This window comes from Nycticebus coucang, chromosome 14, assembly GCF_027406575.1.
Source record: "Nycticebus coucang isolate mNycCou1 chromosome 14, mNycCou1.pri, whole genome shotgun sequence".
Taxonomy (NCBI): domain Eukaryota; kingdom Metazoa; phylum Chordata; class Mammalia; order Primates; family Lorisidae; genus Nycticebus; species Nycticebus coucang.
The window spans coordinates 7,611,897-7,635,716 of record NC_069793.1 but is presented as its reverse complement, the minus strand read 5'-3'; the positions used below and the strand labels follow the sequence as shown (position 1 = coordinate 7,635,716).

Below are 23,820 nucleotides of genomic sequence, written 5' to 3'. Positions count from 1 at the left end.
TTGGCCAGGGCTGGGTTTCAACCTGCCACCTCCGATATATGGGGCCAGCGCCCTACTCCTTTGAGCCACAGGCAGTGCCCTTTTTTTCTTTTGTTTTGTTTTTTTTTTTGAGACAGAGTCTCCAGCTGTTGCCCTGGGTAGAGTGCCATGGCGTCATAGTTCACAGCAACCTCCAATTCTTGGATTCAAGCAATCCTCTTTTTTTTCTTGAGTCAAGAGTCTCACTATTGTCACCCTCGGTAAAGTGCATGGCATTACAGCTCATGGCAACCTCCAACTCTTGGGCTTAAGTGATTCTCTTGCCTCAGCCTCCCAGGTGACTGGGACTACAGGCGCCCGCCACAATGCCTGGCTATTTTTTGTTGCAGTTGTCATTGTTGCTTAACAAGCCTGGGCTGGGTTTGAACCTGCCAGCCTCGGTGTATGTGGCTGGCTCTGTAACCACTGTGCTACGGGTGCCAAGCCTCAAGTGATCCTCTTACCTCAGTTCTTCTTTTTTCTCTCTTCTTTCTCTTTTTTTGGTAGACACAGAGTCTCACTTTATCGCCCTCGGTAGAGTATTGTAGCGTCACAGCTCACAGAAACCTCCAACTCCTGGGCTTAGGCGATTCTCTTGCCTCAGCCTCCCGAGTAGCTGGGACTACAGGCATCTGCCACAACGCCCGGCTATTTTTTTGTTGCAGTTCGGCCGGGGCCGGGTTTGAATCTGCCACCCTTGGTATATGGGGCCGGTGCCCTACTCACTGAGCCACAGGCACAACCCTCTTTTTTTTTTTTAGAGACAAAGTCTCACTTTGTCGCCCTTGGTAGAGTGCCATGGGGTCATAGCTCATAGCAACCTCAAACATGGCAGGGATTCTCTTGTCTCAGCCTCCCTAGTAGCTGGGTCTACAGGCGCCCACCATAACACTTGGCTATTTTTAGAGATGGGGGTCTCGCTCTTGCTGAGGCTGGTCTTGAACCTGTGAGCTCAGGCAATCCATCCACCTTGGCCTCCCAGAGTGCTAGGATTACAGGTGTGAGCCACTGCCCCTGGCCCCATTGAGTCTCATTTGAGGCACACAGTAGCCCAGCTGTGTGTGGGATGGGGTGGGGGTGACTACTACATTTTACGCAGAGAAACAGGAAGCTCAGGTAGGAGAAACTTCTGTTCAGGAACTGCAGAGTCAGCACCAGGCCAGTTACACAGCTTGGGTGCTGCAAAGGGGCCAAGCCACCATTCCCTCTCCCAGCCACACTCCTGTACACTCGAATTTCCCCACGAGGGCAGATGCTACTTCTTCCCGTGTTTCACACTGGCTTTGCCTACAGGAGATTAAGGTTTACGTTACCAGAATTGTGACATAATAAATATATATTTGGTCTTCATCCTGACTCCTGGCACAGGATTTATTTATTTATTTTATTAGTATTCTTATATTTTTTTTTTTGTAGAGACAAAGTCTCACTTTATGGCCCTCGGTAGAGTGCCGTGGCCTCACACAGCTCACAGCAACCTCCAACTCCTGGGCTTAAGCGATTCTCTTGCCTCAGCCTCCCGAGTAGCTGGGACTACAGGCGCCCGCCACAACACCCGGCTATTTTTTTGGTTGCAGTTTGGCCGGGGCTGGGTTTGAATCTGCCACCCTCGGTATATGGGGCCAGTGCCCTACTGACTGACCCACAGGCGCCGCCCAGGGTAGGCAAATCTTTTCCTTTTTCTTCTCTTTTTTCTTTTTCTTTTCTTTCTTCTTTTTTTTTTTTTTTTGTAGAGACAGAGTCTCACTTTATGGCCCTCAGTAGAGTGCCGTGGCATCACACAGCTCACAGCAACCTCCAACTCCTGGGCTTAAGCGATTCTCTTGCCTCAGCCTCCCAAGTAGCTGGGACTACAGGCGCCCGCCACAACGTCCGGCTATTTTTTGGTTGCAGTTTGGCCGGGGCCGGGTTTGAACCCGTCACCCTCGGTATATGGGGCCAGCGCCCTACCGACTGAGCCACAGGCACGGCCCTAGTATTATTTTTTTTTAGAGACAGAGTCTCACTTTGTCGCCCTCAGTAGAGTGCGTGGCGTCACAGCTCAAAGCAACCTCCAGCTCTTGGGCTTAGGCGATTCTCCTGCCTCAGCCTCCAGAGTAGCTGAGACTACAGGTGTCCACAACACCCAGCTTTTGTTGCAGTTTGGCTGGGGCCAGTGAACCTGCCACCCTTGGTATATGGGGCCAGTGCCCTACTCACTGAGCCAGAGGCACTGCCCCCTATTTATTTATGTATTTATTTTTATTTATTTATTTAGTTTTTTTTGGCCAGGGCTGGGTTTGAACCCACAACCTCCGGCATATGGGGCTGGTGCCCTACCCTTTGAGCCACAGGCACTGCCCTTTAGTTATTTTTTTGAGACAGAGCCTCGAGCTGTCGCTCTGGGTAGAGTGCTGTAACATCACAGCTCAGAGCAACCTCCAACTCTTGGGCTCAAGCCATCCTCCTGCCTCAGCCTCCCAAGTAACTGGGACTATAGGTGCTCACCACTATGCTGGGCTAGTTTTTCTATTTTTAGTAGAGATGGGTCATGCTTTTTGCTCAGGCTGGTCTCAGTGAGCTCAAGCAATCCTCCCACCTTAGCCTCCCAGAGTGCTAGGATTATAGGTGTGAGTCACCACACCTGGCCTTTAACATCCTTTGCAATAAACCAGTTCACGTAAATGAATGTTTCTGTGGTTTTTATGGGCCATTATAGCAAATTACCAAACCTGGTAGGTTTGGGCCTAGTCAGAAGTATAGGCAGCATGCTTGGCATCTAAAGTGGGGGCAGTTTTGAGGGAGACACCTCCCCCCTTACCCTGTGGGGGCTGCACTAACCCCAGGAAGGCTGCTAGTCTTGGACTTGAACTGGAGGAAACACATTTGGTATCTGGTTGGTGTAGGAACCCCCTCTGCTCCACATTTGCTATCATAAGTGGCACAGTGCTTTTTTTTGTTGTTGTTGTTGAGACAGAGTCCCACCCTATGCCCTGAGCAGGGTGCAATGGCGTGGTAGCTCACTGCAACCTCAGCGGGCTGCGGGCGCCCTGCTGTCTCAGCCTCCTGAAGCCGCTGGGATTACAGGCGCTTACCGTGCGCCCGGCTGGGTTTTTTCATTTTTTTAGGAGTCGGGGTCTCACTCCCGCTCAGACGAGTCTCAAACTCTTGAGCTTAAGCAATTCTCCCTCCACAGCCTGGGACAGCGTTTTTAATTTTAATTAAAATTTTTTTTTTTTTTTTTGCAGTTTTTGGCTGGGGCTGCATTTGAACCCACCACCTCCAGCATATGGGGCTGGTGCCCTACTCCTTTGAGCCACAGGCGCTGCCCTAATTTTAATTTATTATTTTTTATTGAGACAAGAGTCTTACTTTGTTGCCCTTGGTAGAGTGCCGTGGTGTTACAGTTCACAGCAACCTCAAACTCTTGGTCTCAAGTGATTCTCTTGCCTCAGCCTCCTGAGTAGCTGGGACTACAGGTGCCCACCACACCTGGCTTTTTTTTTTTTTTTTTTTTGCAGTTGTCATCGTTCTTTTAGCAGGCCCAGGCTGGGTTTGAACCTGCCAGCCTCGGTGTATGTGGCCAGCACCTTACCCACTGAGCTACTGACACCACCCTGTCTTAAGTGTTTTGATCATAGAAGTTTTTCCTTTTTAGGTATCCAAGAAGACCTCCCTGCTGAAATTTCAAAGAAGGCAGCTGGGAGGGGCAGGAGGTGGCCAGCTTCAGGGAGCACAGGAGTGCTGGGGGAGCAGGGGAAAAAGTGTGTGCCCATCCCTTCACTCTAAGGCATGGTCATACCTCAGCCCACATTTGGATTAAGTTGCCTCCCCTGGAGGGTCACTGGTATTTGTATGGGGAGCTTCCCTGATACTGTGTTGGGATGACGGGGGTGGGGGCGTGGGTGGAAAGACTCCCAAGGGAGGGTAGAGGGCAGGAGAGTCCTAAGTGATCACCTAACATTCAGTAACAAAATTCTTCCACACTTGGTGGGAGTCATGTCCCTGCTCACATTTTTTCCATCTCTCCTGGGAAACTCAGAGGTGCCCACAAGCAGCTCATGGCCACACACACTCACAGAGTCCCAAGGGTCCTGGCTACGTTCAGACCTCTACAGCCAGGATATGGGGCTGAAGTCATGAAACCACCACCCAACCAGTCACTGTGGCCACCACCCTGTGCAGAGAACCACACTCCAGGAACCAGCTTGTGCCAGAGATAGGTCACACAGGAATACATACCAAGAGGGACCTGGACAAACATTTATTGAGGAGCTATGTACCAGGCTGTATGCAGGGCACTGGGAAAAGAAGTCAATACAACCTGGTCCCCACCCAGAAGCCCAGAAGGAGCTCTCAGTTCAGCAAGCCAAGCCTTTAGTCACATAATAGCATCAGGGGGACATTAAGTTCACAACTTTTTTTTTTTTTTTTTTTTTTTGAGATTTTGTTGCTCCCTAGTAGAGTGCTGCTCCCCGGTAGAGTGCAGTGGCATCATAGCTCACAGCAACCTCAAACTCTTGGGCTCAAGGGATTCTCTTGCCTCATCGTCCCAAGTAGCTGGGACTACAGGGAGCCGCACAATGCCTGGCTATTTTTAGAGATGGGGGTTCTCTCTCTTATTCAAGCTGGTCTTGAACCTGTGAGCACAGGCAATCCACCCACCCTGGCCTCCCAGAGTGCTAGAATTACAGGCGTGAGCCACTGCGCCCAGCCTTAGTTCACAACTTTACAAGGAATTTTTTTTTTTGCAGCCATCATTGTTTGGTGGGCCAGGCTGGATTCGAACCCGCCAGCTCAGGTGTATGTGGCCGATGCCTTAGCTGCTTGAGCTACAGGCGCCGAGCCTATAAGGAACTCGTTTTCTCAGGTATAAACACCTGGCAACATACTGTGTTGTTTTCAAAGCACACGGGCATTGAGGGTAAACACAGCTCCGACTGAAAGGACAGACAGAAATCACTTGCAGTAATACTTAGGTTTCTAGAGCTAGATGTTTGCATGACCTACTCCTTCGTGTCAGGGGGGTACAAGTTTTGCCAATTTGTAGGCATGATGGTTGAGGTACTGGAGTTCCACGGTCCACCGGCTGCCACACAGTGGGCAGTCACCCTGGACATAAGGCATCCCAAGTCCTTGGCCACTGCCTTTTGTCCACCACACCTCAGCAGTGGTCTTTTACTCTTCTGTGGATAAGGACCCTGTACATCCTCCGATTCCTTCTGAGCCTGTCAGATGGAGAAGAGAGTCCACGTCCAGAAGCCCACAAAACAGATCCCTCAACTGGCTGGGTGCGTGGCTGGCAATACGTGCTCAGACAGGCAGGCAGCACACCACCCCCACATCCAAACCATTCCTGATACCAACTTTCCGGTCAGTCTCAAAATCAGGCGGGCAGTATCCCATGGGAACAATTGCCCTCCAAGTCTGCCTGTGCCCCCCACACCCCACTTGCTTACCATGAGCGAGACAGCCCTGGTGCAGGGTGCACTGTCCTTACCACACCTCCCCTGGGGCTCCAAACAGGACAGCAGTGCAGTTTGGGGCTCAAGGGGGGGAACGCAAAGACTTGGCCTGTGAGGTTTAGTTTAGGAGGGTGCAGAGCCCAGTGAAGAGCCCCCAGTGGGCCACCTCATGCTCCTGGGAATGGGCCCAGGTTGGTGTTCAGGTTCATTTAAGCCAAGGAGAGGGTGAGATGCAGTTGAGGGTACAGGCCTGAAAGGCTCAGAAGCAGAGCTGAGTTAGGACCCCCATGCCCACCTTGCCATCCCTGGGTGAAGGAGTGTATCTCTCCACCCGCAGGCTGAACACATCTCACCTTAGAAAGTTCATGGTAATTCTTTTTTTTTTTTTTTTTTTGTAGAGACAGAGTCTCACTTTATGGCCCTCAGTAGAGTGCCGTGGCCTCACACAGCTCACAGCAACCTCCAACTCCTGGGCTTAAGCGATTCTTCTGCCTCAGCCTCCCGAGTAGTTGGGACCACAGGAGCCCACCACAACGCCCGGCTATTTTTTGGTTGCAGTTTGGCTGGGGCCGGGTTTGAACCCGCCATCCTCGGTACATGGGGCCGGCGCCTTACCGAGCCACAGGCGCCGCCCAGTTCATGGTAATTCTTAGCCCTTTAGGTGAGTGCCCTTGGGCCCCCACAGTGGCCTCTCTTGGACAGAGATCTAAGAGGTTGAGTTGGAAGGGACAACATGTTACAGAAAAGATGTTTCTGACCCCCTTTCTGGAGTAGAAGTGAGAAGAAGGGAAGATGCCCCTTGGTGAGTGACACCACAAGTCAGACCCTGTCCACGGGCCTAACAAAGCCCTGTCCTGGTACTACTCCACCCTCGGGGAAAGGAGGGCAGCCCCAGCTCCCCTGATGACCTTCCAGCCCTCAAGGTTGCTTTAGGAAGTGGATTTCGGGGCGGCGCCTGTGGCTCAGGCAGTAGGGCGCCGGCTCCATATACCGAGGGTGGTGGGTTCAAACAGGGCCCCGGCCAAACTGCAACCAAAAAATAGCCGGGTGTTGTGGCGGGCGCCTGTAGTCCCAGCTACTCGGGAGGCTGAGGCAGGAGAATCGCTTAGGCCCAGGAGTTGGAGGTTGCTGTGAGCTGTGTGAGGCCATGGCACTCTACCGAGGGCCATAAAGTGAGACTCTGTCTCTACAAAAAAAATTTAAAAATAAGGAAGTGGATTTCCTGCTAGCACACCCCATCCCTCAATGATGGCCCGGACAGAACTCTCTTAATAAAAAAAAATAATTTATTGTCAACAAAGGTGATATATACAACAGGAAAACAGATGAAAAGGAGAGAGGGACTGAATGGAGCCCTAGGAGAGCTGTCTCAGCCTCCTGCAGGGAAGGGTGGGAAGAGGTAATGGAGGCCCCATCAGGAGCCTGAACAAGTGGGGGAGGGGAGGTGTCCCCCGAGGTAGTGGGACTCAGTTCAAACCCCATTACAACCACCTCTTGTGTAAGGCACTGTGCCAGGGGAGAATGGTGGGGAGGCTAAGAGGGTGGGAGGGGGTTGCAGGAACAGAGAGGTCTGGGTCAGCAAAGGATGGGGTAGGTGTTCTCCACAGGCCCAATGCCCTACTGTGGACAGCCTTGGCTGCCCTTGGGCCTGGCTGGGGCAGACATCTTGTAGTGCCTGAGGCACTAATGGGTACTGCCCCACCCCCACCCTGCCCTGGCACCTGGTCTTACCCTCTCTGCCAGGTGGCCAAGCTGGGCAGCTAAGTTATAAGCCAAAGGGCAATGCTGCCTCCTCCCCACCTCCCTCCCTCCCCTCATCCCTCCCTCCCCTCCCCAGGAAAGAATTTATACCCCACTCCCCGCCTTTGGCTCCCCTCCCACAGTGGTGTTGGATTCTGACAGAACTGTGGGCCAGTCTGGGGTATCACCTGCTCCCACACCCTTGCTGCCCTGTGGGTGCTTGGACCAGTCTTGCAGGAGGCTGACTGCTGGGGGCTCCTCCATCCGCACACGGATAACCTGGAGATCCAGTGTCCCGCGGAGCCCCGGAGGGGGAGCTGGGCAGGAATGGGAGCAGAGAGCAGAGTTAGGGCCCCCAGATACCCAGCCTCAAGGATGCTCCCTGAAAGCTCTGTAAGCCACTACCCTCTCCCTTAATTTCCAGCACCTTCATTATGTCTACAGCCCAGTGCCCGGTATAAGGGGAGCCCAGAACTACAGGAGATTCCCCACTCTTGGTTCACCCAAAGATGCTATCAACCAGAACACAGGGCTCACAGCTCTCTCAGGTGTAGCCAGACTCCCAATGTCCCCACAACTCTGACTGTGTCTCTCCCCACAACGCTGACTCCAAATCACTGGGCATCCTAGCCTAATGGGTTCTGCCTGAGTAGGGCAGAGGTGACAGGCTGGGAACACCCAGAAGCAGGGTGAGGCATGGCTGTGACCACCAAGGAGCTCAGGAGGGACTCCCTGGGGCAGAGAGCAGAGGCCTGGTTGGCTGCTCTGCAGTTTCAGGCACTCTCTCCAGAGTCAACACCTCCATCACAAGGATGAGACGTCCACCCTCGCAGAATGGAGAAGCTACTCACAACAGGCAAAATGGGGCCTCAAGATAGGGGGCAAGGATGGCCATGGCTAGTACACCTATGAAACATCCCTGCAATGGGGGCATGTGCAAAAGTTACATTACATTAAAAACCAAATGTAATGTAAAACTGAATAGGGTGATTGCAACTATATCACTGTCTATATTGAGAACTCGATTGTGGCTTTTAGAGATACAGTTATTTAAAATATGGCAGAGAAAGGCATCATTTTGCTGTATACTGTAGTTTGCTGATTTTTAAAATTACTTAAAGGGTTTGGCACCTGTAGCTCAGTGAGTAGGGCACTGGCCACATACACCAAGGCTGGTGGGTTCGAGCCAGGCCCACTGCTAAACAACGACAACTGCAACCAAAAAATAGCTGGGCATTGTGGCAGGTGCCTATAGTCCCAGCGACTCAGGAGGCTGAGGCAAAAGAAACACTTAAGCCCAAGAGTTTGAGGTTGCTGTGAGTTGTGACACCACAGCACTCTACTGTAGGAGACACAGTAAGACTTTTTTTTTCTTTATTTATAGTGAGACTCTTGTCTCAAAATAATAAAATGATTTAAAGGCTGCCAGCAGGTTGTACCAGTTAGCAAATTCTATTTTGCCTTCCCATAAGCTGTTTTACCTTACTGATAAACTACAAGCTCTTTGAGGAAAGCTGAATCCCTCTTACATGGCCATTAATTCAACAAAAACTTACTGAGCAACTACAAAGTGATGAGCCCAAGGCTGTCCCGTTTGCTTAGGGGTACTGCAGTAGGGGAGATGACACAGCTGACTTTTTGTAATTTACGTTCCAATGGGAAAGCCAATGAACAGGATGAACAAATAAAAGATGCAAGAGAATCGCGTAAGCCCAAGAGCTGGAGGTTGCTGTGAGCCGTGTGACGACACAGCACTCTACCGAGGGCGGTACAATGAGACTCTCTCTCTCTCTACAAAAAAAAAAAAAGTTGCAGAGGGAAGAACAAATGTGGACACCCTGGTAGAGCATGCTGGCTGCTGCAGAACAGCCAGGACCTGTGCAGAATGAGCCGGGTGCGGCAGGAGAGGTCAGGAGCCTTGCAGGGCAGCTTCCTGGTCACCACACGGACCTTGGCATTTATATTCAGTATGACAGGAGCAGCATTGGAGGGTTCTGAACAGAGGAGTGACCGGATCTGACTTGTGCTTTCAGCAGGGACACTGGCTGCTGCACAGCACAGTGGGCAAAGCTCAGACCAGGTAGAAGTTTGATACAAGGAAACAGGCGAGATGGCTCTGACTAGGTTGGCAGCAGGAGGTGACAGGTGAGCTCTAAACTTTTTTTTTTTTTTTGACACAGAGTCTCAAGCTATTGCCCTGGGTAGAGGGCCATGGCGTCACAGCTCATAGCAACCTCAAACTCTTGGGCTTAAGCAATTCTCTTGCCTCAGCCTCCCAAGTAGCTGGGACTATAGGCACCTGCCACAACAACCGGCTATTTTTTGGTTGGAGTTATCATTGTTTAGCTGGCCCGGGCCAGGCTTGAACCTGCCAGCCTTGGTGTATATGGCTGGTGCCCTTACTCACTGAGCTATGGGCACCGAGCCTTTAAACTTATTTTGGAGGATCTGCTGTCAGACTGGTGTGGGGTTGGAAGGAGACAGAAGACGATGACTTTGAGGATTTGGCCACAGAACATTGAAGATGAGGTGCCAGTTTACTGGGAAAGGGAAGAGGGGAGAAGCAGAGTGGCTGGGGGGAGGGTTCAGTTTGGAAATGCCAAATTTGAGAGAGCTTTTAGACAACCAAGTAGAGATGTCACCTGGGCAACTGGAAGAGAGGCTAGCAGCAGGGTAAAGGGGCCGAGCTGGGAGTTATAGGAACATAAATGGTTACTGAAAGCTGTGACCCTGCATGAAATCTCCCAGGGAGTGAATACAGACACTGACCCATGGCTGCTGGTATTTATCATTTATTCATTCACCAGACATAAGCAGCATCTACTCTGCGCTGGACACTGGGGATATTACAGTGCACGAAACAGACCCCCAACCTAAAGGCCTTTATCATCTAGAAAGGGAAGAGAGACAGCGACGTGATAAGGTTCAAACTCTGGGAGCTGAAATGAACAAGCAAGAAAAACCGAGAAGGAATAGCTAGCAAGGTAGTGGGAAAACCAGGTAAGCAGCTGCCCAAAAGCCAAGGGAGGTAAGCTGCCTCCAGGAAGGAGCAATGGGTCCGTTGTTACTATCAGATTAGGGAAGAGAACATCTGGAATCCACCACTGGATTTCATTTTATGGATGTCAATGGTGACCTTGCCAAAGAAGCAATTTTCATGTGTTAAGGATGAAAGTTTGACTGATGTGGATTCCAGAAAGAGACCAGGGGCAATTGGTTTAGAAAATGCTTTCCAGCTTTGCTGCAAAGATTTGGGGACAAATAGGACAGTGGGTAGAAGGAGGACAGGCAAGGGAGGGAGAAATACAGTTTTGTGTTGGTGGATGGGAAAGACCCAGAAGAGGTGGCCTGAGAGGCAGGGAGAGGGTGGGCTCCAGCAATGGATAGAGGGACTAGCGAAGCCAGGAGCAGAAGGACACAAAGCAGCGGATATGGAAATACGGACTGAGCACTGGAGGAATGAGAGGGAGGACACTGTTTGTAGGTGAGGTGCCCACGTGGGTATTGGAAATACGAGAAGCTGCCGCAGACTGGCTGAGTGGCCCTGAGCAGGCACCTAACCTCCCTGAGGCTCAGTCTCCTCTTCTGTAAAATGGAAATCCTAACACCTTACATGCTGGTCATGTGGATTTAGTGAGAGGATGTATTACAAGAGTTAAGTACACAGTAAGGACTCAAGACGTGTGGACTTTCCAAGCCAAGCGAATTGAGTGCCAATTCTTCCTGGCACAGGAGGGTAAGGAGGTCAGAGAGTAAGGCCTGAGAAGGTAGGGAGATAAGAGCTCCACAGCCATGAGAAAGCCTGGAGGGTTAAAGCCCGGGACCAACTGAGGTCTTGCCCACCCCACCCCACACTGCCCCTACTTCTCTTCCATCCCTGCCTGAATTCCTGTGCTTCCCAGCATCACTCCCCTCCTTTCCCTCCAATTTGTGCACAGGTGCTCACACACACTCACACAGACCTGCTGCTTCTGTGGAGAGTGGGGCTAGGCCCATTTCCCTTGTGCCTCACTAAGGCCTATCTGAGCAGGGACAAGTGAAGGCAGCTATCATACCTATCAATCATCTACCCACCCTTTCAATAAAGGTATACTGAGGGTTTTCTTCGTGCCAGGCCCCGTTACAAGTACTCAGGACACAGCAGTGAACACATACACAGACCCTCAGGAACCTCACGTTCATGCCTGTGCATTGGCTCTTGGTAACTTCCTTCGTGGTCCAGCCTGAAAACGCGCTGGATCTGGCCAAGGTATCCGAAGTCAGATCTCTAGGTTGTACCTTTTTTAAAAATTTTTTGAGAGACAATCTCATCATGTCGCCCTTGGTAGAGTGCTATGGGGTCACAGTTTACAGAAAACTCAAAACGCCTGGGCTTAAGAGATTCTCTTGCCTCAGCCCTGCAAGTAACTGGGACTACAGGCACCCGCCACAACGCCCAGCTATTTTTCGGTTGTAGTTGTCATTGTCGTTTAGCAGGCCCAGCCAGGCTCAAACCCACCAGCATTGGTATATGTGGCCAGTGCCCTACTCACTGAGCTACAGGATCTGAGACTCTAAATTCTACTTTTTTTTTTTTTTTTTAGAGACAGAGCCTCACTTTATTGCCCTGAGTAGAGTGCCGTAGCGTCACAGCTCACAGCAAACTCAAACTCCTGGGCTTAGGCGATTCTCTTGCCTCAGCCTCCAGAGTAGCTGGGACCACAGGCACCTTCCACAACGCCCGGCTATTTTTTTGTTGCAGTTTGGCCCAGGCCAGGGTTTGAACCTGCCACTCTTGGTATATAGGGCCACCGCCCTACCCATGGAGCCACAGGCACTGCCCTGCAGGTTCTACTTTTAAAATAAAACACCAGCAAGGCAAAGAGGCTCTTTTTTCCCTTTTTTTGAGATAAAAGTCTCACTCTGGACATTACCCTGGATAGAGTACTATAGTGTCATAGCTCACAGCAACCGCAAACTCTCAGGATCAAGCGATCCTCCTGCCTCAGCTTCTCCAGTAGCTGGGACTACAGGCGCTCACCACCAAGCCTGGCCAGTTTTACTATTTTTAGTAGACATGGGGTCTCACTGTTGCTCAGGCTAGAGTGCCGTGGCTTCAGCCTAGTTCACAGCAACCTCCAACTCCTCAGTTTAAGCGATTTTCCTGCCTCAGCCTCCTGCATAGCTGGGACTATAGGCACTTGCCATGACACTTGGCTAATTCTTTTCTATTTTTAGTGGAGACAAGATCTCACTCTTACTTAGACTGGTCTCAAACTCCTGAGCTCAAGGGATCCTCCTGTCTTGGCCTCCCAGAGTGCGAGAAGAGAGCCACCTCGCCTAGCCTTCTTTTCTCCATTATTTGTGTGTCCTCTAGGCCCACCTTCTCTCCTGACCTGGACACTCTCCCCACCCTCATCCTACGGGATCCTTGGAAAGTTCTATAAAGTCTTCCTAGACTGGGCGGCGCCTGTGGCTCAGTGAGCAGGGCGCCGGCCCCATATACCGAGGGTGGTGGGTTCAAACCCAGCCCCGGCCAAACTGCAACAAAAAAATAGCTGGGCGTTGTGGTGGGCGCCTGTAGTCCCAGCTACTTGGGAGGCTGAGGCAGGAGAATCGCTTAAGCCCAGGAGTTGGAGGTTGCTGTGAGCTGTGATGCCACAGCACTCTACCGAGGGCAATAAAGTGAAACTCTGTCTCTACAAAAAAAAAAAAAAAAAAAAAAAAAGGTCTTCCCAGACTGCTTCACATCCCCAACTATCCATCTGCTCAGCTAACATGACTACCGTGATCTTTTCCAACTGCTAAATCCAAGATTTTTTCAAAGTGGCAGGATCTTTATTCTGACAAAGTCTTCAGAGAACTTCAGTCCACACATAATGGTACAGAAAACAGGGACATTCTTTTTTTTTTTTTTTTGTAGTTTTTGGCCGGGGCTGGGTTTGAACCCACCACCTCCGGCATATGGGACCAGCGCCCTACTCCTTGAGCCACAGGCGCTGCCCCACAGGGACATTCTTGCTGAAGCTTCACAGGTTTCTGAGACATCCTGTCCAACCTGCGGGTTCTTGTAACAGTCTGAAATCACAGGTCCAGAACCCCTGCTCTGCACAGGAGCACCAAGGGTGCCCCACTAGTCTTTGAAGCGTCACTGCCGGGTGGCGCCTATGGCTCAAAGGGATAGGGCGCCAGCCCCACATGCTGGAGGTGGCGGGTTCAAACCCAGCTCTGGACAAAAAAAAAAAAAAAAACAACAAAAAAACCCAAAAGCGTCACTGCCTCCAACCTGTGCCCCTAGACTGAGGTTCTGGGGACCAACTGCCTTACTCATGTTAAGGCCACAAAAAATTCCCTCAGGCTGGGCTCCTGGGAGTACTCACTGCTGCATGAGTTAGTGTCTTCTGCAGCTTCCGGGCCACCTCCAACCTCCAAAAATCCTGCCATGGCTACGAAGACCCTGCAATGTCCTCCATCTCCCTCAGGTCATTCACTCAGCAAGGTGAACCCCCATTCCTCTCAGGGTTTGCCCATTTACCCCAAAGGAACCTAAAATCTCAGGGATTCTATTCTCATCTACTCACCACTCCAGATAAGTGGAGTTTGGGCTCTCTTTTGAGAATGAAACCAGAAGACCCATTGGACAGCAGAAGAGGCCAGCCAGAACAGAGATCCCCCGAAGAGGACACCTGGGGAATGCCCAAGTCCCAGCAGAGTACGTGGTCCTGGGGAGGCAGGGCTGCAATGTGACTCAAGCTGAACGTGAGGCAGTTAAAAGCGTGAACTGCCTGAAGAGGGTGAGGCTTACCTTGAGATCAGAAAATGGGGGGCCAAATTTGGCAAATAAACGAATAAATAAAAGCAATGTGTGCGTGTGTGCGTGTACACACACACACAGCTGTGTCTGAAGGATACAATCAAACTAGTCAAAGTGTGCTGGCTACGGTGGCTCATGTCTATAATACCAACACTGTGGGAGGCTTAAGAGGGAGAATTGCTTGAGCTCAGGAGTTCGAGACTAGCCTGAGCGAGAGTGAGACTCCGACTTATGAAAAAAATGGAAAAACAAAGTTGGGCACCGTGGCGAATGCCTGTAATCCCAGCGGCTTCTGGAGATTGAGGGAGCGGGATGCCCACAGCCCGAGTCTAAGGTTACAGTGAGCTACGACGCCACTGCACTCTGCTCAGGGCACAGGGTGGGACTTGGTCTCAAGAACAACAAAAAACTAGCAAGCGTAGATACTATAGGCAAGTAGATGGGACTGGAAGGGCAAGTCACTGCTGGCTGTTTACTTATTTATTTATTTTGGGACAGAGTCTCATTATGTTGCCCTGGATAGAGTGCCGTGACATCACAGCTCACAGCAACCTCCAACTCTTGGGCTTAAGTGATTTTCTTGCCTCAGCCTCCCAAGTAGCTGGGACTATAGGTCCTGCCACAACACCTGGCTATTTTTTTGTTGTCGTCTTTGTTGTTTAGCAGGCCCAGGAAGGGTTTGAACCTACCAACCCTAGTGCATGTGGTCATCACCCTAACCACTGAGCTACAGGTACTGAGTCTGGCTTTTTAATTTATGCAAAAAGCATAACTCTTTTTGAGAGCCCTGCCCTGGGCAGCTTCCAGCCACCCTGTTGGCCATTTTTCTCTGGGATCTGACTCCAAACACACATTTCAGACAAGCTGGGACAAGACAGGCACTCCATACCCCCTCACTCCTTTAAGAAGCATTTTCTGAGTGCCTGAGATGCTGTGGGCTGTGCTTGGTACGGAGAGGCAAAGACAGGACCCAGGCTTGGCCTCTGCCCTGCCAGAACACACTCTAGTTTCATACTAACTTTATGTTACCACTGGGTTACATATATGACTGTGGTAGGTAGAACAATGCCCCTGCCACCTTCAAAGAAGACACCCACGTCCTAATCCCCAGAACCTATGAATATGTTCTGTTACACAGCAAGTGGGAATGAAGGCTATAGACGGAATTAAGGTTGCTTATCAGTGAACTAAAAAATGAAGCGATTATCCAGGATAATCTGAGTGAGCCCCATGTAATCACAAGGGTGCTTAAATGGGCAATAGCAAGGCAGATGAGCTAGAACTTAAGGCAGTGTCCTGAGATAGATTCTCCTGGCCACTGGCTGGCTTTGCAGATGGAAAGAGGCCACAAGCCAAGAAATGAGGGCAGCCTCTAGAAGCTGGGCAAAGCGAGAAAACAGATGCTGCCCTAGAGCTTCTAGGAAGGAACATGGCCCTGTTGATACTTTGATTTTAGCTCAGTGAGACGCATTTTGGATCTCTGACCTTCAGAACTGTAAAATCACATGTTGTCTTAAGCCATGACATTTATGTGATCTGTTATAGCAGCAAATAGGAAACACACACAAGGACCAGAAGAGAAGAAGAAACCATCTCTCTGAGACTCAGTTTCTCTATTTGGAAAGGGAGATGGAAACCTGCCCTTCTATACAAGGTAGCTTTGTAAGGGCCAAATAAACTGCACGTAGAAGTTTCTTAAAATCAGCAGGACACCATACAAATACAAGTGCTTATTGCTAATACTAGGCAGTTTACTGAGCAGGTGTCCCCTGGAGGTGTCTGTTCATTGTTCATCACCTGTCTAGTCTCTTGACATCTCACTGAATTGCTGGATGGCTCCTGCTCCACCAGGGTGAGTTGAATACCTCTTAGGCCCCAGCTGGGTGTGGACATGAATGTTAGGCTTTTGGGAAACACCAGCCTAACCCAACCTAATGCCCAATTCTAGGAAACTCCCGCACATGCTCAGAAAAGCTCTGCTTTCTGGCCAGCCTCCTCCTTCATTCAAACCGCTGCCCTTCGCCATCTCCCAGAGGATCTGAGCACCACCCAGGCCTAACCCCAGGCTCTGCTGCAGAGTAGCCACTCAAAGGCCAGACCCAGGGATGCTTCCTGTGACGTCCCCCTGTGCTGCTCCCTTTTGGGAGAACTCACCTGGAGAGGGGCTTTCCGGTTGGGGCACAACTGCTGCCTCCTCCTCTTTAGGTGAGTCCTTGCTGTCCGGGGCCCTAAGCTGGGTGTGGGAGAAGAGCTGCAGGACGAAGCCAGCAGGGAAGCTGCCATCGGTGAAGTGTCGGACCTCAGCTGGTGCTGCGAAATCCTCTGTGGGTGACTCAGGTGACGGGGGGTCTGGAAGAGAAGATACAGGGGACAGAACAGTAAGCTGCCCAGCTCCATGGAGCCCCAGGGGAACTGCAAATGCCCTGTGCCTGGGCCCCATTCCATCCCCATCTTAAAGCCTGCAGCCAGAGTCCATACCCCCTCCAGGCACCTCCCCTTCACCTGGGTCAGGGTCCAGGTTTTTGGTCATAGGTCTGCCTCTTTTCTTTCTGACTGGCTCTTCCCCAGGGGACTCTTTCCACCGCTGACCACGGGGCTTCTTATTTCCTGGCTCTGTAGCAGAGGCAGCTGCAAAACCAAAAGATCTTATAGGTTTTTTAGGAGGCCATGCCTGAACCCTGAGGTTCTTAAGGATACCTGCTGAGGACACAGGGTCTGGGCCTCAGCCCATCTCCCAAGCCCCCACCCCCACTGAGCCTCCCTGGAAGGGAGTTGACTGACCAGGAAGCTCCAGGAGGGGGCGGAGTCCCCTGGGACGGATCCTTTTGGGGAGGGCTGGGTTGTCCTCCGGGTCAAGGAGCACAACTATCTCCGCTGGCATTCCTGCAGAGTCTGGGTTGGAGTCTGGGTCTGGCTCCACATCCCGGGCTGATTCTGAAGGGGACAGAGACCTTGTGAGCTCTGGGTGCCCCACCAGGTCCAATCTCTCCCTCCACCCTCACCCGAGGCCCAACTACCTGAGTTGGGTGGGGACGGCTGGTCAGCCCTGATGTCCTGCAGAAGGGCCACTCCCTCGCCCCAGGCCTCCAAGATGTTGCTCTTCTCAGAGGGGCTCAGGTCCAGGGTATGGGGGTGCTGCTCCAGAATGTGTGCACGAGCCGTGTCCGCTGATGGGGACAGGATCTCGGCACCACACACCATGCACAGTGCCCGCCCACTACCTCCAGGGCTGTTGCCCACCAGGAACTCCTGCTCCCAAGACAGCTGATGCTTTGGCTCCTCACAGCCATCACCGCTGGCCTCCAGCAGGCTGGTTCTAGGTGGTGGGGTCTTCTCCTGTTGGGTCACTGTGGACGGAGAGGGGAGAGTGTCATCAAAAAAGGTGCCCAAGGCCATTAATACTTAGCATTTGAGTCCCCAAATTTGGTGGCTTGTGTGGCACAGGGGAGGGGTCCATTCCCATCCACAGTGGAGAGGCCCCAGCTACCCTGAACACAGCCAGTGTGCCTGGGGTCCTTCTACGCTTGCCTCTGTGCCCTCTCTCAATCTAGTCTTGAACCTCAGGATGACATCCATTTTTCCAACAGGCTCTGTTCTTACAGGTCCCCAGCCTCTGTGCATCTGTCCAGACCACCCTGATCAGTCTGGGTGATGTCACCTCCGCAAAGCCTTCTAGATCCCCATCCAACACTTGATTTCATCTGCATGTGACTTCTAGGCAGCAGTGTACACTTTCTTGAGGGTGAGGACAGAAAATAGTGCCATCTTAGGAAAGGCCACCCCACCCCCCACCCCCAGAGCTGCTGGCCTGCCTTCTGCAGTGCTCTGACACTCTCCCACCCGTCACCCGCTCTCCATTCACCCAAACAGGACAGGAGCCCCTTAAAGCACAACAAAGTGACCTTAGACCCATGCCAGCCTGGCAGCTCAGCACTTCTGTGACACACCTATGACCTCTCCTGGTTGTAACTCTCTCCCACCTTCCAAAGATGGGAAAAAATACAAACATGGGAAGTGGGAAGCTCTAACCCCTGGAGGCTATATGGAAGAGGTAGCATTTGAAATGGATATGAGCCTTGGCTTAGACTCAAAAAATCTAGGTCTGAGTTGGGTCCTAACTATCTCTTGTGTGAGCATGGGCAGGAACCCCAACCTCTCAGTTGCAATCTGCTTTTTTTCCCCCACCACTATTCTCTATTCTCCAAAACAGCCCTCGCCAAGGTCACCAACATTAAACACAGTAGTTAATCTTTCAATGTGCCAATCACTTCCTCTACCTCAATTTTCTTTTTTTTTTTTTGGAGACAGTCTCACTCTGTCACCTGGGCTAGACTGCTATAGTGTCAGCCTAGCTCACAGCAACCTCAAACTCCTGGGCTCAAGTGATCCTCCTACCTCAGCCTTCTGAATAGCTGGGACTACAGGGCACCCGTCACAGTGCCCAGCTAATTTTTCTGTTTTTATTACTTAGGCTGGCCTCGAACTGCTAAGCTCAAGTGATTCTCCCACTTTGGCCTCCTAGAGTGCTAGGATTACAGGTGTGAGCCACCACACCCAGCTCCTCCATCTTGATTTTTTTTTTTTAACTCATGTAACAGGCTCAAGTTACATGTAGCACAGTGGTTATGGTGCCAGCCACATACATGGAGGGTGGTGGGTTCGAACCCGGCCCAGGCCAGCTAAACAATGACAACTGCAACAAAAAATAGCTGGGTGTTGTGGCGGGCGCCTGTAGTCCCAGCTACTTGGGAGACTGAGGCAAGAGAATCACTTAAGCCCAAGAGTTGGAGGTTACTGTGAGCTGTGATGCCACAGCACTCTACCGAGGGCGACAAAGTGAGACTGTCTCAAAAAACCCCCCCCAAAACAAACAAACAAAAAAATGCACCAATGTCTTTTATTAAGTATGGGTTTTTAAAATTATTTCCTCAATCTCTCCATACAGGGCAAAAATTAATGTGCTATTTAACATTAGAACTTCTGGGGCAGCGCCTGTGGCTCAGTCTGTAAGGCACCGGCCCCATATACCGAGGGTGGCGGGTTCAAACCCGGCCCCGGCCAAACTGCAACCAAAAAATAGCCGGGCGTTGTGGTGGGCGCCTGTAGTCCCAGCTACTTGGGAGGCTGAGGCAAGAGAATCGCTTAAGCCCAGGAGTTGGAGGTTGCTGTGAGCTGTGTGAGGCCACAGCACTCTACGGAGGGTCATAAAGTGAGACTGTGTCTCTACAAAAAAAAAAAAAACATTAGAACTTCTGAATTTGATCGCTGCCTAGAGAAGGGCAAATTATCCCCAAAACATGCTTAACCAGGAGGCTAATTCATCTGCCGACCTCCAAGAACACACAGATAAACGTGATAGACAGACTGTGCCCATCCGAAACTTCCTTCACCACCATTTGATAACCCTTCTTCAGACTCAGATCAGCAGCACATTTCTTGCCATCAATCATTAAATGTCGAAGAAGAAAACTTTCATCATCATCTTCTACTCAAGAAATCTGGAATGTAAGTGTTTCTTGGGTATCACTAGAAAATGCGTTGGTACTTGAGAGGAAATATTATGGAAAGCAAGTCATCCTGAAAAATGATTTTGGCTGGGATTTCCTTGCAATGCTCTCCCTGAAGATTGTGTTGCCACCAGGCTGGGTGACCTGAGCTTTGGTGATCTCATCTGCCATCCCAGCTTCCCCTCCCTTGGGGCAGGCAGGGGCCCATTTTGATTTTTCATCACTCACATCCAGGGCACCACCTTCCACTCTTGCTTCTCTCACTTTCTCCGTCACTCCCTCATTTCCTCCAGGTCACTGCCAAACAACCCATCTCCCCCAGCCCGAGCATCCCGATCCCCTCACTGCCTCATTTCCTCCACTGCACACACCACCACTTGACACCGTTTGTCTTTTACTTGTCCACTCTGTCTCCCTACCACACTGTTAAGTTCCATGGCAGCACAGGTTTTGTTTTTTTTTTTTTTGAGAGACAGAGTCTTGTTCCGATACCCAGGCTAGAACACAATGATGTCATTATAGCTCACTGCACCCTTAAACTCTGGGGTTTTAGCAATCCTCCCACCTCAGTTTCCTGAATAGCTGTCACTACAGGCGTATATTGCCATGTCTGGCTAATTAAAAAAACTTTTTTTGCAGAGACATGGTTTTGCTATGTTGCTGAGGATGGTCTTGAACTCCTGGCCTCAAAGCACTCTTCCCACCTAAGCTGCCCCAAAGGCCAGGATTATAGGCATAAACCATTGTGCCTGGTCTTGACAGCAAATTTAAAAAATATATTTATTTTTTGAGACACAGTCTCACTTTATCGCCCTCAGTAGAGTGCCGTCGCATCATAGTTCACAGCAATCTCAAACTCTTGGGCTCAAGTGATTCTCTTGCCTCAGCCTCCCAAGTAGCTTGGGACAACAGGTGCCCACCACAATGCCGGGCTATTTTTTTAGAGACGAGGTCTTTTTTTTTTTTTTTTTTTTGCAGTTTTTGGCTGGGGCTGGGTTTGAACCCGCCACCTCCAGCATAGGGGGCCGGCGCCCTACTCCTTTGAGCCACAGGTGCTGCCCGTAGAGACGAGGTCTTACACTTGCCCAGGCTGATCTTGAACCTGTGAGCTCAGGCAATCCACCTGCTTCAGTCTCCCAAAGTGCTGGGATGACAGGCATGAGCCAAAAAAAAAAAAAATTTTTTTTTTTTTTTTTTTTGTAGAGACAGAGTCTCACTGTACCGCCCTCAGGTAGAGTGCCGTGGCGTCACACGGCTCACAGCAACCTCTAACTCTTGGGCTTACACGATTCTCTTGCCTCAGCCTCCTGAGTAGCTAGGACTACAGGCACCCCCCACAACGCCCGGCTACAAAAAAAATTTTTTTGATAGTCTCACTCTATTGCCCAGGCTAGAGTACTATAGTGTTAGCCTGGCTTACAGCAATCTCAAACTCCTTTTTTTTTTTTTGAGACGGAGTCTCACTATGTTACCCTTGGTAGAGCACCAGAGCGTCACAGCTCACAGCAACCTCCAACTCTTGGGTTTAAGTGATTGTCTTGCCTCAGCTTCCCAAGTTAACATTAGAACTTCTGGGACTATAGGCACCAGCCTCAATGCCCCACTATTTTTTGGCTGCAGTTGTTTAGCTGGCCCAGGCTGGATTCAAACCCACCACCCTTGGTGTATGTGGCTGGAGCCATAACCACTGTGCTACAGGCGCCAAGCCTCAAACTCCTGAGTTCATCAAGCAATTCTCCTGCCTCAGCCTCCTGGGTAGCTGGGACTACAGGTGCCTGCCATGATGCCCAGCTAATTTCTTTATTCTTGTTCAGTCTGGTGTCCAACTCCTGAGTTCAAAGGATCCTCCTGCCTCAGCCTTCCAGAGTGCTAGGATTACAAGTGTGAGCCACCGCACCTGGCCTTGACAGCAGATTTTTGGCGTTCTGCATTTATATCTTCCAGATGGAGAATAGTGCCTGGCAATTAGTAATTTCAGATGAGGGAATGACTCTATCTCCAACCTGTAATCACTGGAATATTCTAGGACTCAATCCTTGTGTCACTTCTTTGTCTAATTCCTTCTTCTGATGAGCCTCATCCCATTGCCTGTCTGCTGACAACTGCCATATTTATACCTCCAGCTGGATTCCCCCAGGAAATCTAGTTAGGTATCTGCCTAGCCAACTCCTCTTCTTGAATGTGTAATAGGCATCTCAAACTTACCATGTTCAAACCGTAACTCCCTGTCTCCCATAAGCCTGCACCCTATTCTCGCCATCTCAGTAAACAGCTTTAGTTGTTTAGGCCAAAAGCCTTACATTCAGTCTTTTTCTCACACCCCAAATCTTTCCAGAAGCAGGTACCTCAGGACCTTTGCACTTGATATTCCTACTGCCTGCAGTGTTTTTTCTCTAGCTACCATTTACTAGGCTGGCTCTCTCCCTTTCTTCAGGTCTGTGCTCAAAATTGTAGAGAAGCCTTTCTTAACCCTTTAACATACCAAAGAAAATACTCAGCCCCCACCTCCTTGTCCTGAACCATCTATTGCCACCTGACATACTATACATTTATCCATTTATCTGTTTGCAGCCATTGGTATATAGATATTCCTCAAGGGCAGGGTTTGGTTGCTTTGTTTATCAAATTACCATCCCTAACATAAAACACTGCCTGACATACAGCAGGTGCTCAATAAACATTAGTTGAATGAAATAACTTTCCTGGGCTTCTATTTCCCCCCTAACAGTGGGAGTAAAGCTGCCCTTGTAGAGTTTTTCAGAAGATTGACTGAGACAGCCTCTGACTATCCCCAGCAAGCACTGGATAAATATTAGCATTAGTCCGAAACTAACCTGTCTGCTGGACACAATGCTCTGAAAAGGGAGGTGACCTTTACTTCCCTCATTAATTTTATAATCCTCTGTTTCACTGAGGTTCAATGAATGGCCCTGCTCTTAACCTCTTCAGGTACTTCCGTGCATAGGGAAAAGAGGTATTGGAGAATGTAAAGATACTGCGTTTTCATGAATGTAAGTATTCCACAAAGAGGGCTCTTTGTTTCTTACCGTTTGCAAGTTCTGAGGACTAAAGAAATGGGTGACTGGGGGAGAGGGGAGAGCACAGAGCGAGTTCCCCGATTGTTCCTCAAGACCCCCCAGGCTAATCTTCTAGGGTGGCCGAGCTCCCCCCCCCCCGCCCCCAGCAAGCAACTGTTTTTACAAAACTGCGTGCTACGTGCAGTCCCATTCATCGCCCCTCTCTAGAATCTGACACCTGTGGCACACGCAAGTGGAAGGCCTGGGGGAGGGGTGGAGAAAAGCTTTATGCTTGGAGAGGCCTTAAAATTCTTTAAGAGGTACGCAGCAGCTCCATCCTCCGAATCGCACTGGACACCTAGCTGCTTTGTCCACCCTTGGGCCTAGAGGCCCTGCCGCCCCTCGGCCTAAATACGGCCTGGCTCCTGCGCTTCCCTCCGCCTCGCTGGGGCGGTAAGACCGCGGCCGCAGCCCAGCGCCTCCGGGGGGCCTCCCGTGCAAGGCCCGGGAAAGGGGGCGCCCGGGTACCGGAAGATCCGGAGCGCGCCGGGCGTGGATCGAAGTCTCCAGACCCTGGGCGGGGGAATTCGAGGAGGCCTGAGATTCCAAACACTGGTGGGGGAGGAGCAAGCGCGCGCCCTGGACCCAGATAGGGGGGTGGGGAGGACGTGGACCCCGGGACTGGAGGGAGTGAGGCAGTGCCCGAGACCAGGACCACCACTGGGCAGAGGCAGCCCATGTCCCGGGCCGTGACGCGTAAGCGGAGTCCCCTCCTATTTTCACCTCTGAGCATCGGCTCCGGCCGCGGAATTACGGCCACCACCATGGCCTCCTCGTCGTCCTCCCCTTCCTCGCATTTGAGCGTCACCTCGAAGCAGTCGAGCGGGGCGCCCTCGGCCTTCAGGGCCATGGTGCGGCGGTAGGCAGCCGCCGTGTCTGCACGCGGGAGGACGGGCGCGCAGGCCTCGGCGCGCAGCCGGCGGCAGTCTCCCGCCCGGGACAGCGCCGGGCCCGCGGCCCGCCCCGCGCAGCGCCCTCCCCGCCGCGCGCCGCTCGCCGGCCGGGCCTGCGACGGGCGCGTCCGGGCCTCCCGGAGACCTCAGATTGTCCAGACCCCGGGCGGGGAGGGCTCAATCCGGGGCCCCAGCCCCCCGCTTCTGCCTTTTATGGAGGCTCATTGTCGGCGCCCGCCCGGCTGGCCCGCCGCCGGCCCGCCCCAGACCCAGTAAGGCCAATCGCGCGTGGCTCCGCCTCAGCTCCGCCCCGGGCACGCGGCTCCATTAAATCCCGGGATCCGCAAA

At 51.4% G+C, this 23,820-nt stretch overlaps 1 protein-coding gene and 1 pseudogene across 1 annotated transcript; both read right to left on the bottom strand.

The window, feature by feature from the left end:
* Positions 1-6,730: 6,730 nt before the first annotated feature.
* SPINDOC (spindlin interactor and repressor of chromatin binding) lies at positions 6,731-23,732 on the bottom strand. Its single transcript, XM_053560596.1, has 6 exons — positions 23,303-23,732; positions 17,013-17,342; positions 16,777-16,929; positions 16,498-16,623; positions 16,150-16,344; positions 6,731-7,519 (listed from the first exon to the last, which is right to left on the bottom strand). The coding sequence occupies exons 1-6, from the start codon at positions 23,427-23,429 to the stop codon at positions 7,308-7,310; spliced, it is 1,143 nt and encodes a 380-aa protein (XP_053416571.1). The 5' UTR covers positions 23,430-23,732; the 3' UTR covers positions 6,731-7,307.
* On the bottom strand, positions 19,297-20,255 carry LOC128564790 (adenosine 5'-monophosphoramidase HINT1-like; annotated as a pseudogene).
* Positions 23,733-23,820: the final 88 nt, after the last annotated feature.

Excerpts from the sequence above, each read along its gene's own strand:
- SPINDOC (XM_053560596.1), bottom strand. The coding sequence starts at position 23,429 with ATGGCCCTGAAGGCCGAGGGCGCCCCGCTCGACTGCTTCGAGGTGACG. Across the intron at positions 17,343-23,302 it reads GCCGGAGCCGATGCTCAGAG|TGACCCAACAGGAGAAGACC; the intron begins GTGAAAATAGGA and ends CTCCGTCCACAG. Across the intron at positions 16,345-16,497 it reads AAACCTGGACCCTGACCCAG|ACCCCCCGTCACCTGAGTCA; the intron begins GTGAAGGGGAGG and ends CTTCTCTTCCAG.